Source organism: Mandrillus leucophaeus, unplaced genomic scaffold (assembly GCF_000951045.1).
Source record: "Mandrillus leucophaeus isolate KB7577 unplaced genomic scaffold, Mleu.le_1.0 Scaffold66, whole genome shotgun sequence".
Taxonomy (NCBI): Eukaryota; Metazoa; Chordata; class Mammalia; order Primates; family Cercopithecidae; genus Mandrillus; species Mandrillus leucophaeus.
Genome location: NW_012107141.1, coordinates 1,782,465 through 1,795,951, shown reverse-complemented (window position 1 = coordinate 1,795,951; position 13,487 = coordinate 1,782,465). Strand labels below are relative to the sequence as shown.

At 40.9% G+C, this 13,487-nt stretch overlaps 1 protein-coding gene across 2 annotated transcripts in view; it reads right to left on the bottom strand.

Annotated features, from left to right (window-relative positions):
- Positions 1-849: 849 nt before the first annotated feature.
- The window catches only part of ALKBH3 (alkB, alkylation repair homolog 3 (E. coli)), a 41,048-nt gene continuing 28,410 nt past the window's right edge, over positions 850-13,487 (bottom strand). For both annotated transcript variants that reach the window (XM_012001346.1, XM_012001347.1), the window contains exons 9-10: positions 1,994-2,092; positions 850-1,206 (exon numbers count right to left, since the gene is read on the bottom strand). In XM_012001346.1, coding sequence (XP_011856736.1) covers positions 1,114-1,206; positions 1,994-2,092 — 192 coding nt within the window. In that variant the 3' untranslated portion in view covers positions 850-1,113. The remainder of the gene's footprint in view (positions 1,207-1,993; positions 2,093-13,487) is intronic.

Sequence of the window (13,487 nt, the reverse complement as noted above, 5' to 3'; positions counted from 1 at the left end):
CCTATTTTCGTCCATTTGAATTCATTTCCTTTCTCTCAGGTTTTCTGTATCTTGGTTTGGAATTAATCTGGTACACAGCTCCTGAGTCAAGAGGTCAAGATGACACGTGGTTTTATGATGCAATAATGGGCAGTCACTCTGTTTTGTTTTGGGAACCTCAGTGACATCACAGACTAACCTTTGTACCTTGGGACCTTGTATGTAAGAAAACATTGAGTCAGAAGACAGTGTTAGTCATAGGGCTACTGAAACACAAGGTGAAGAGAACTATCAGGCAATTGAGTGTATTCCCTGCAGGGCTGCTCCCACTTCTATCTGACTTGGGTCTAGATGACTCAAGTGATTCCCTAGGGGAAAATAATCTATGTGGAACAGCTGTCATGAGTAGGGCTTCTGCTGTTCTTCAGCCTCAATTTCAGCCTGCTATTTCCTGTGACATCATTCAGTGATTCCTCCCTTTAAGGGGACAGTTTTCTCTTGTATTACAGGTGACTGCTTGAAAGTGGCTAGACGAGAGCATACTGCCACCACTCTTTCTTTGGAGGCCTGTAACTGTCTGAGTGTGTCGCAGGAAGACTCGGTTACAGTGTTCCTTGGATATGTAGCTTTCCATTACAACAGTATGCAAGCCAAGATGAAACCACCTCTGTTTGGGTTTCAGCAGCTGTCTGCCTACGGAAGGCTCCAGAGTCCCTGATGCATATTTATATCTCCACTTCACTGAAGTCACAAGGAACAAACACGTGGAAATTTTCCCCAGAAGCACAAGTCCATTCATATTTCTTCAAATGAAGGTGGGGTGCGGGGGGAGGGGGAGGGTAGGAGGAAAACTGCTTATGAACAAAATCATCCATGAGCACTGCCACATAGATTTTAATTTGCCTAAAGATGATAGCGATTTTGAGCTGTGATTCGGGATAACTGTTCCCACAGTAGACCTATTACCAACATGAGTTGCTGGCTCTCATTTAATAGGACTCCAAGCTGGGAAACAAACCCCACCATCTTCCCAACAGCCACATCACGAGATCTAGCAGCACCAGCCTCTTGAAGTCGCTTCTCAGTGGAAGGTTTGCTCCGTTTCAGTGAAGCTTCTCTCTCAAAGCTCTGATGTCACCAGGGCGCCCTTCGAGGGTCTGGATAGACTGTCCGAAAGGTCAGGTTCACTCTCGGTTCTCTAGAGTGGTATTCTTTGGGCACTCGATGCTAAATGGAAATACACATAACTCTGACATAAATACACACACACACACACACACACTTTTAGTTCAAAGCGACTTAAAACTTATTCATGAGAATACAGAAGTATTTCCATCTAACCCCCTTAAATGAGCAGTAAGCTCTTTGAAGTCTTGTGGAGAAAGCTTCCTTCTTTGAAACAAATTTCCATCTCCAGCCCCACTGTGCTATGCCAGCACCTCTGAAGTGAGATATTTTCATCTTTTCTAATTGTTGCTGTTCCTCTCAGACATCTGCCATTTCCCAAATCTCATAAACATATAAATGGATGAGACCAAAGAGAGGCATGAGATTCCATTCTCAAGGTAAGTGTTTTGACATTAACATGTGCACCTTAGAAATGATCTGGCCTAAAAATGGCATGGCCTAGCTGCGGAACTGTGTACTCCAATAAGATAGTCACTAGCTACCCTGAAGCTATTTAAATTTAAATTAATTAAAGTTAAATTAAAAACTCAGTTCTTTATAGCATGCAAGCCACATTTTAAGAAGTCAGTCATATGTGGCTAGTGGCTACTACATTCGGCAGCACAGATACTGAACGCTTTCATCATCACAGAAAGTTCTACTGGACACACTAGTGTCCATCTGGATTGTCAGTAGTATCAAAACTCCTTGGAAAGAATGTCAGCTCATTCCCTCTGGCTCATTATAAAAGCAGCTTGCTTTTCACCATGTCTACTTAGAAATAGTCCTCAGAGTCGGGAAACTGCCTCCACATGAGAGTAGATTCATATTACTTGCACATCCTCACCTGCCAGTCAGCTTGTGTCGCTCCTTCCATGATTAACAAGGTCCCGTGGTCCAAGGGTATCTTCACTCTTTCCACGTATGTGTAGTCTCCATTCTCTTCCTAGAAAACAGCATTTGTTGCGCTAAATTTTTTGCCTGTGTAATTAAGACGCAACAGAACCTGACAGAGGTCAAAAAAAATGGAAACCTCTGCTCAGCCAGACTGTGGGAATCCATATATAGCTCTGTCACTTGCAGCTGCTTGACTGTGGGCAAGTTACCTCACCTCTCTGTACCCTGACTTACTCATTTGTAAAATGGGGAGGATGACAGTAACTGCCACCTAGGGCTATGGTGAGCCTCCATTGATAGAATATGTGTAAATCACTGGAGACTGGCATGCAGTAAGTGCTAGCTATTAGTGTCATCATCATAACCCAAAATGCAGAAAAGCCCATTCTGGCCTATGAAGGAAACAAAAGTCACGTGTACAAGAATTCTTTACATCTGACTGATGCTGTAGTCTACATTTTGACACACTCAGTGTAGGGAAAATGTCCTTTTAACCAAGACTTGATGCGATGACTTCCTTCACCTTCTTACCATGGATGCTAATTTACTAATTGGCACCTACAGTCTCTATTCTTCTCATGGTTACTTTGGAGTTTTGGAGATATACACCTGCCTCTTTTCAGAATAGCCAACAGTAGGATTTTCTCAAAGGGAGCTCTGGCTTGACCTAAATAGTGCTGTCAAACTGAGATTGGCTGTTTACATCTTTGGGGATGGATCACGACTCCTGCACATTTAGGATACAAATGCCTTGTATTTACAGAGAGAGCTCAAAAGCAATTTCTGTCCAATATTCTCAGGAGTCTTCACAGCATAAGCTGCGAAGCAATCAACTGGTAGTGTGACTCCTCCACAGCTGAAAAGCAGGCACATTAAACAACTTCTGTGCTCGCAGCAACAAAGAGCATGTCAAGTGCTGAGACTGGGACAGATCCGAGTTTCCAGATTTCTTCACCTCCATTCTGGGCAGAACTGATGGGTCTATTCATTCATCTGCTTCTCTTCCGATACAAGGGGTTACATTTGGGTTACTGCAGGGGTGATTTCAGTGCAAACTGTGTTTATGTTTATTATTGTATGGGTGCTTCTGAGAACTTAACTGTTTACAAAGATTTTCCCTAGGAAAATCAAAATCAAAACAATCATGAACTTGCATAAACAGTCTAAGTTCCAGGCCCCGACTTTTGGCAGTAACTTTGTCAAACATAGTCATAATTTTTATAGACAGAAGATAGAAGCAATGTTTAAAATAACTTTGGTTTCAGTGACTGATTTTAATTGCGTCTGCCACCTTTTCTCTTCCAGTAATAAGTGGGCACCGAGACATTTACCTTTGACCCCTCAGACAACCAGAGGGCAGTGGGAAGGTGACCCTGCCCTCACTGCAACCCAGCTCCATCTCAGAAAAGCAAAAGGCTGCTCTCTGATTTAAAAAAAAAAAAAAAAAAAAGCCAGACAGAGGAGACACATGTCCTACTGGAGAAAAGATATCTGGAGGGAGTGCACTGACCATGAGATTAGAGAGTCCAAGGCTCCTTAATTTAGGCTGTACAGTCAGCTACCAGATCAAGGTTCAACACAGCTAGAAGCAGAAGAATTTCTGCTACCCTCTACATAATCAGGGAGTGCAACATGGGCTTAATTTACAAATCAAGTGCAGACACTAAGAGAGGAGAATACAATAAAGTAGAAAGGAAAGACACTTAACCACAACATGAAGGCAATTCTGAGATGAAGATCTCTTAGAACATTAAAAACACTGTTGTGGGGAAGGGAGTGCTGGATCAGTGGAAGAGAACAGGTAAACACTATAGTTCCACCTGGAAACATGAAGCAGGAATGCACCTCCCAAGTGAAAGAGAATTCCGAAATGCAAGAGAGAAATGTCACCACTGATGGAAAGTGATGTTCAACTATCACATTTCACATACTGTTCCTAAGATCTGAACTTTTCAAATGAGAGAGAGCCTCAGGTTGGTTTTGAACACATTACATTCAACAAAACCATTAGCCATACCAAAAAGCAGAAAAGGGTGAGCCTTCATCTGGGAGGGAGCCACTCATCAGTCCACAAAGGAGACACCAATACACAGTGTACCCTCTGTGAGAAGTGATATCATTCTTCGCTGCTTGTTTTTATTCCTTCTAAGATCTTTGACTTAGAAGATGCATTCCTAATTTGCAGAAGGAGACAGACAGGAAAGAGGGCAAGGGATCCTACTAATGCAATGCAGAGCTCACAAATGCATCCTTCTCTTGAGGCTAGAGTGGCAACAGACCATACAGCCACCCTTCGACTGAAGCAAGATGCATGGAGACTTTTTCCACTGAGGAGTCAGATAAAAGGCCAGAGGAGCCCACGTGGCTGTGCATAAAGGCTCCAGTTGATAAATGGATAAGCAACAGTGGAAACACAGGTCAGACTGTTTAGAGGAGCGCCTTCCTAGTCATTAAGCGTGGTTAAGTTACCCAAACACATCTCTGTAGCCCTTTTGATTTACTCAGGGTTTTCTTCAAAACAAAACAAAACACACCCCCCAAAACCAGGGCTAAGGATAAAATTTTCCATCCCTCATCCTGGTTAAAAGAAGCTTTTAGGGTCACACTCAAGCTACAGGGTGGGTTTTGTTATTGATGTTCTTGGTTTTCCAAATATTTGAAACCCTACAAGTACAAGGAAAAAGCGAAACACATATATTTTTATATTAATGCTGATCAACATTCTCATTCCTCCAACTGCAGCCAGTTCATGAGAAGGCTTAATTATGCTTTTCTAAGGCTTCCCACAACTCTTACCTCCACCTCACAAAGATACTATCCTATTCAATTTCCTTAAGAAAATGCTATTTGGGGTGAAAAAATCAGGGTGTATTTACTGTTATGTCATTATTAACCATCCAACAGACGGGAAACCTAAACATTTTTCTTTTCATTGGAAAGGTAATTCATACTGTATGAGATTTGGATTTTTCTTATAATCATCCCTTTCTTGTCCTAAAAGAATGCCTTAGAAGTTACAAACAATCATCAATGCTTTAAAATCATCATACAGGTTTTCTTTCTAGAATATAAAAAGTAACGTAAGTTTACTAAAGTAAATGATGCACTTGTAATTACTTATTCAACCTCTGCTCTTACAAACTCCATGAGGGAAAGTTTATGTGGTCTTCCTGTTAAACATTCTCAGTGCCTATCACACATATCAATAAATATGTACTGAACGACTGAGGAAGAGTACACAGAAAATGTAGAAAATTGCCTGCAATCCTATCATCCAGAGTTTATACAACATACACACAGAGGATTCCAGATATACAATCGTGTACACTCCATTTTTAATATTTTATTGAGCATTTTTCTGTATCTTTAAATATACATTTCAAAAATATGGTTATAGAATATTCCTTTGTATGAACATATCCTTCCTTTAAACTCACAAATACCTTTCGACCACCTGTATACATCAGGCATTATGCTAGTGCTAACGATGGAGCAGTAAGGAGCACATGGTTGGAGATTGATTTTCATACACCAGTTTTTTTTTTTTTTTAAAAAAAGAGGGAAAATAAACAAAAAGTTGCTGCAAGTAGATTTTTGGGCAAAACATTTCTGCATATATTTCTAGGATATATTCTTAAAAATGGAATTACTGGAGCCAAGTGTATGAACTTTAAGGCACTTGATGTATACTACCACACTGCTTTCTTGAGAAGGCTGCAGCAATCTGTAATCTCACCAGGGAAACATGACAGTATCTATCTTCTGGCTCAACATTATCAATTGACAATAATGAAAAACAATTAGGGGAGAAATGACAACTCATTCAAACTTAGAGATCTTGGATTACAAACCAAGTTTTTTTTGTTTTTTTTTTGGAGACAGAGTCTTACTCTGTCGCCCAGGCTGGAGTGCGGTGGTGTGATCTCAGCTCACTGCAACCTCCACATCCTGGGTTCAAGCGATTCTTGTGCCTCAGCCTCCCGAGTAGCTGGGATTACAGGTGCCTTTCACCATGCCCAGCCCAAGTTCAACTTTTTTTTTTTTTTAACATTCTGCTTGCTGTTTGTGTTTCTTCTGCTGTGAACACTCTCTGTTCTTGTCCTTTGTCCATTGTTCTGTGGGGGTGTTAACATTGTTTTCTTATTGATCTATAACCACAGATAGTAAGACATTTGTTTGTCATACTTTTTGCAAATGCTTTTCTCATTTGCTATTTGCCTGTTAACTGTACTTATGATATTTAACACAGAATAGCTCAAAATTTTACAGTCAACTCTACTGACCTTTCTTTGGCTCGTCTTCATGATTTTTATGCTTAGAAAGTCTTTTCCCATCCTGAGGAAAGTTAAATATACAACTGCACTTCCTTTCAGTTTTTTTTTTTTTGTTTTTTTTGAGAGTTTACATTTTTTAGATTTAACTCTTTAATCTACACAGAGTTTGTTTTTTGGTGGTGGTTGGGTTATTTTTTTTTTTCATGCTTCTTTTTGTAACAGTTTCCAGGTACTTAAACCAAAGCATCCTGCTAGACTTTTCCACAAGATCAACCGTGGCATGTGCTCAGGTGTCAGGCACATCAGGCACTCTATTATCTGTTACTGCTAATGCTCACTACAACCTTGTAAGGGAGGCAAAGAAGGTGATGTTATCCATTTTATCATAAGCAAAGGGGGCTGGAGGGAAAATACTTCTCTAAGGCAAAAGGCTAGCAGGAGGGCAGGCTAGCATTTGAATGTAGATTGGCCTGGCTCTAAAGCCCTATTCTTTCTACTATACCCTGCTCTCCAAAGTAAGCTCTATTCCTTCTGAGATCCTAATATTTCCTGTCTTGATTATATGGCACTCTGACTATACTGTAGGGGTCACAATCACAAACAGCAGCAAGTGGCATAAGTGAGAGGTGTGGGCTGGGTGCAGCACAGGGAGGAGAGGGAGCCATGCAGAACCAGGGGCCTGCAGACAGGCGGTGGCTGCTCTGCTAATGAGCCGTTTCAGATCACTGTGCCCCCCAGCGCTGCCCCCTCTTCTGGGTTTTCCAGGGAAGCTGACAAGCAGGATTTTTATGTGAAACTTTCTGAGTTATAAATTTTGGCAAATAATTCAGTGTCTTTAAAAACACTGGGCAATTTCAACAAGTCTGAGGGCCAGACTCGGCTCCAGGGCTGCCCAGCTATGCTGCTGATGGGTCCATGACATGACTGCCTTCTTTGATTCCTTTGTCAGTCACCTTAGCTGACTTGTAAGCGTCTAAGACCAGTTGTCATCTGATGTGCTTCTTGCATCCCCTTTGCCATTCCATGCAGTAGTGCCTGAGAGACACTTAGGACACAGGTACTACTTCATCTTCAAGTATCATCTTCCTTTACTGAATTAAATCTAGAGGTAGAAACTGTGGGGAAATATCAGATACATGTACAATTGCTTTTAGTTAGCAACTGATTATAGCATAGGTTCCTCCAAGGTTTCAAGCAATGGGCAGAGTTTTAAATTATAGCGGATTTGTTTACTTTATTATTTTATAGTAATTTGAATAAATCTTAGGGGCCATTATGACTTAAATAATAGTATATCTAGGTCTTTCAAATTAAAATTATACCTGAGAAATTGAGGATGGAGGATGGGAGGGGGGTGAGGATGGAAAACCTACCTATCGGGTACTATGCTTATTATCTGGGTGATGAAATAATCTGTATACCAACCCCCAACACAAACAAGTTACCTGTGTAACAAACTTGCACATATACCCTAACCTAAAATAAAAATTAAAAAAAAAATTAGACCTGAATGAAGCTGTCTGTACACATGAAGGATATCTGTGTACACTGACCAAGTTTGTCCCCTGTACTTTTTTTTTTTAAACAACTGGAGTTATTTACTGCATTTCATTTGTGTCTGTCTATCATAAAGAATTGACCAATATGTAAATATGTGATTTGAACCATGGTTGACCTATGAGTCTTGCTACAACATTTTAGAAAACATAGCCTGTTCCATGTGTTAACCAAGGCCCAGGAAAGCCGGTGGGCTTGTCCTTTGTGTAGAGCTGGGAGAGGCCATCCATCTTGTCTCTCAGTGGACAATATACTTTCCTGATAAGGAAGGGAAGCGCCATGGAAATACACCCCAACTGTTTTACTGCAGTAATTTTTTTTGTGTCTGAAACTGTATTGTTTAATATATTGAGTAAGATTTAAAAAATAAATTTCATGATTTAAAAAAATCATCACATTCTTCAGCTCACCCCCAACTCAATCAGAAAAAGTCATTTAAAGCAAAATATGCTTCCAAATTACTGATCTCAGATAACAGTGAGGCATTTGGTTTTCCACCATTCCTTAGATGAGCGAAAAAGAAAAACCTCCATCTTTGTACTAAGAAGATACTTATAAAAATAAAACACAAATGAGCAGAAAGGACAAGGTACAAGCCTGCTACCTGTTTCTCGTTTTCCAGGTTCACAGGAAGCACCTCACACAGTAACTATTATTAATTTCTGCACTGGAGGCATCAGGAAAGCCTTCACGCTACAGGGGGTCCTTTTAAGCCAAGAAGTTGGAGAACAAGCCTCAGGGAGAACAAAGAGATAACTCAGTAGAATACAGCAACCATACAGGAACAGTGAGAGTCCATGGATCTCTCTGGGCATAGATCATGTATGGATTTGACAATCTGGCTAAGGAGTTTCTCTTTTATCCTTTGTTCCAACAGAAGCAAATTAAGATTTTTCAGGTGGAAAACAAAGTGATGAAAGCAGTGAGCTCAACCTTTGAAGCTCTATGCTCCCTTCTTCTTCTTTTTTTTTTTCTGAGACGGAGTCTTGCTCTGTCATCCAGGCTGGAGTGCAGTGGTGCGATCTTGGCTCACTGCAACCTCTGCCTCCAAGGTTCAAGCGATTCTCCTGCCTCAGCCTCCTGAGTAGCTGGGATTACAGGCATGCACCACCATGCCCAGCTAATTTTTTGTGTTTTTAGTAGAGATGGGGTTTCACCATGTTGGTCAGGCTGGTCTCAAACTACTGACCTCGTGATCCGCCCACCTTGGCCTCCCAAAGTGCTGGGATTACAGGTGTGAGCCACGGTGCCTGGCTACTCCCTTCTTTATTCTCTTTCTCTGAATGATAACATACAATTCCACAGTTTTACACACGGTCTTATTATTAGTTTTAATTCGATTCAACATTCAACAAATAGTTGTCTAAGCCATCTTGGTCAAGTGATTTAACACTGAGTCTCAGCCACCTCATCTGTACAATGGAAATAATAATGGCATCAACTATATAAAACTCTCGGAGAATTCAATGTAAAGAGGTAGAATAGAGCCAGGCACAGTCAGCACTATACACTTGTTATTTATTATTAGCATTTTACTATTGTGGTTATTCCAAAATTCCCAAATGACATCTCCAGCCAGGCCTGTTGTCTGAACTCCAGACTTACACAGTCGATTGCCTACTTTACATTTGGAGGCCTCAGGCATCTCAGATTTTGCATGTAGAAGAAGGAACTCCTCAAGCAAGGACAAAATCAATGCAGAAATCCTGGCTTCTCTTCCACCTGAGTAAACAGCAACTCCACTCACCACTGCTCAAGTCAGATACCTGGGAGTCTGGACCCTTACCCCCTCATCTAACACATTATTGGCAAGTTCTGTTGATTCATCCTCAGAAATATACCTCAAACCCATTAACTTCTCTTCATCCCCAATGCCACCTTAGTCTAAGCTAGCAGTCTCCCACTGCGATGACTACAACCACCTACTCTTTTAGTCTCCTACTCTTGCCTCTTCCCAAATTATTCTTCACACAGCAGCCAGAGTGATCTTCTAAAATAAAAATTCAGAGCTCTAACTGTGAGTTGTAACTATTAATCTCTGTTCATTTGATTATAGTCTAGCTCCTGTATCCCCCATGAGGGCAGGGACTATGTTTGTCATGTTCACTGCTATATCCCCAGAGCTGGGCATAGTATAATACCTGACACATAGTAGGGGTTTAATTAATATTTGGAGAGGGGAGGAGAGAAGACAGTGAGAGAGAGGCAGGAAAGAACTGTTCCTGGAAATAATACCTGACATCTGGGTAATGGATAGAAGAGAGGGAGCAAAGATTGGAATTAAGGACATCAGGGTGAAAAAAAAAAAAAAAAGTCATTTTAGTACTGTAAATATGGGGTAAAAAGTGCCTGGGATAAAGATGGTTGCTATAAGAGAGACGGATTCTTTAGATAGTTCGAGAAAGAATTCAGATAACTTGGGACTTGATAATATATGAGAAACAAGGGAACAAGGAAGAGCTGAAAATAACTTACGGTGTTATCCTGACCAAGAGAATGGTTAGGTTAACACGAACATAAATGAACTTACCAGCAAATGTGGAGTTTTTCTGAGAGAACAATATGAATCTGATTTTATCATTACAGGGTGGAAGCCACATGTGCTGTTATTAAGTGGAAATGTCTCATGAACACGTGGAAAGTGATGACTGGAACTTCAGATGAAAGTCAAAGCTGGAGATCAGAGATTCAGAAATCACCCCACCAGATTGTAAACTAGTTCAACCATTATGGAAAACAGTATGGCGATTCCTCAAGGATCTAGAACTAGATGTACCATATGACCCAGCCATCCCATTACTGGGTATATACCCAAAGGATTATAAATCATGCTGCTATAAAGACACATGCACACGTATGTTTATTGCAGCACTATTCACAATAGCAAAGACTTGGAATCAACCCAAATGCCCATCAGTGAGAGATTGGATTAAGAAAATGTGGCACATATACACCATGGAATACTATGCAGCCATAAAAAAGGATGAGTTTGTGTCCTTTGTAGGGACATGGATGCAGCTGGAAACCATCATTCTTAGCAAACTCTCACAAGAACAGAAAACCAAACACCGCATGTTCTCACTCATAGGTGGGAACTGAACAATGAGATCACTTGGACTCAGGAAGGGGAACATCACACACTGGGGCCTATCATGGGGAGGGGGGAGGGGGGAGGGATTGCAGTGGGAGTTATACCTGATGTAAATGACGAGTTGATGGGTGCAGCACACCAACATGGCACAAGTATACATATGTAACAAACCTGCACGTTATGCACATGTACCCTACAACTTAAAGTATAATAATAATAAATAAATTAAAAAAAAAAAAAAAAAGAAATCACCCCACCAAAGAAAGAACCGTTAAAGCTGTAAGAACTAAGGAAATCCTATTTACTTGCTTATTCAATCAGCAAATATAGTACTAAATGCTATGAATGTAATGATAAATAAGACAGAAAGGGACCTTGACCACATGGTATTTACAATCTACTGCCAGTTCATAATCTCCTAAAATATAATGTAGAGAACAATAACAGAATCAAAGATAATTTTGAACCTCTGTATTTAAGGGGTTGAATGTAAAAGAAACAGCCTTAACGGAGGCAGAAAAATAGCATTGAGAAAAGTTTGGGAATTCTAAAACAAGACAGTATTTCAGAGGAAGAAAACGCAAGTAATATATGGGCAAGTTTCACACACGGTGATGATGCATCCTGGTGACCAATATTACAAGGAAGAGACATGGTGACTGAGGACAGGCCGGTGGACTTGATTTGAGGTCAATGGTTTGAGGATAACTTCAGCAGAGTGGTGGGATGGAGCCAAAGAGCAGGTGTGTCAAGAATGAGTTAAGCTTTGAGAAAGGGGAGACTCCACATGCAGACAACTCATTCCTGAATCTGGGCTTCGAAAACAAGAAAAAGCCCAAGAAGTCAGGATATCTGCAGGGTCAAGCAAAGTGTGTTTTCACGACGGTAAGAGACAAAAGAGATTTCTCTAGCCCGCTGGTCTAAGGATCAGAGGGTGGAGGTGCTTGATAAGGACAGTCATGGCATGTTTTGTAGACTGAAATGATATTTGAAAATGAAATGCTAGCCTGTGTTACAGCTACTTACCTGCTGAGGACCAAATGTACATTTATTTGCCCTACTGTCCAACTTATAGCTATGCCAGTTATGTCCTCTTTTTTTCCTTATCATTTATTTTCAGCTTGTTTTCCCAAATTGTGGTGTTGCCTTGCCCTTGAGAATCCAGCTGAGGTCTAGACTGTTTCGTGGCTCATCTAAGCTTGCAGCTATAGTTGGGCTGCAAAGTTGTTCCTCTAGTGCTGATACAAGAACATAGCTGGACCTTTTGTTCATAGTGGTAAAATATTTTTAAAATCTGACATAAACACAACATATTAATTACAGAAATGATGGAGAGAGAATAAAGCTGGGACCCCACAAAGTCATCTTTGCAGAGTTATTCTGCTGACTCAAACCACACTTTAACTGATGACATCCTAGCATCGATCAGAAATACATTACTTTAAAAACAGAAGCTGTTTCTGAAATAAGATCTGTTAAAGTAAGAAGCCAGCTAGAAAAACACAGATTTTAAGTCACTGAGGTTATTGGTTCAAAACAGTTTTAAACTCACTCGCCACATACAAATCTTTGAGCTTTTCTAAAACTCTTTCCTGATTTTTGGCATTTATTTGGCTTGGAAAGTTCTGGCGAGGCAAATGAGAAAGGTAAGCAGAAAGGACTGGTGCAATCAATCATCCTATACCAGGCACACCCAGTGATATTAAAAGCTCAATGACATGGGACCTCACCAATGTCTCACTAACTTAAGAGCATTTGGGAGGCCTGGGAAATTGTTGGCTGCGGCAGAGGCTCTCTCAGCAGGCATGGAAAGCACAGCACTGTAGCCCAAACTACCAGGCAGACTATTGCCTTTCCTTCCGGACTGCACACATTGAAATGTCAATGAAATTGAATTAAATATCTGCTGACAGGGCTTACTGTTCAGACTTATTGTCGCAGTAGTACCAGGGATAGGGTGGGGGTGAGAAGTTACTGAATTTGGGCAAAAACAAACCTGGTTTTACACTCACAGTTGTAGCTGTTCCAGCTACACTGAATGTGCATGTGAAATCAGAAGAGATCATGTGATGAAGATTCCATTCTTGGCAATATAATATTTCCAAAAAAATGCAACTTAAAAGAACTGCTATCTTGAAAGAGCTTCTATCTCAGGCCCTAGCACCAGAAACACATGCCCTTCATCCTCTGAAAGCATATGAGAACACATTCCGCCATACCTCACCTCCAGCTGAGCCCAGTCACTAGCAGAAGTGCAAGCCTCTCCAGCCATCTGTTAATACCAGAACACTCATTCCCAAACTATTCCTGGACATAATCTGATCAGACACAATCCCCCGGAACTCCTTCCCTCCTGCACCCTTCCACTGTGTCCTCTGGAATTTCCATTCAAAGATGAGCAAACTCACCTATGTCTTCAATCTCAATGAGCTCTGAAGGTTCTCTCTGCTTCCTCATCCTAATTGAAACCTGGCTATCTCTGGAAGACTGCAAATTCCCTGAAACCCTCTCACGTGGAAGGT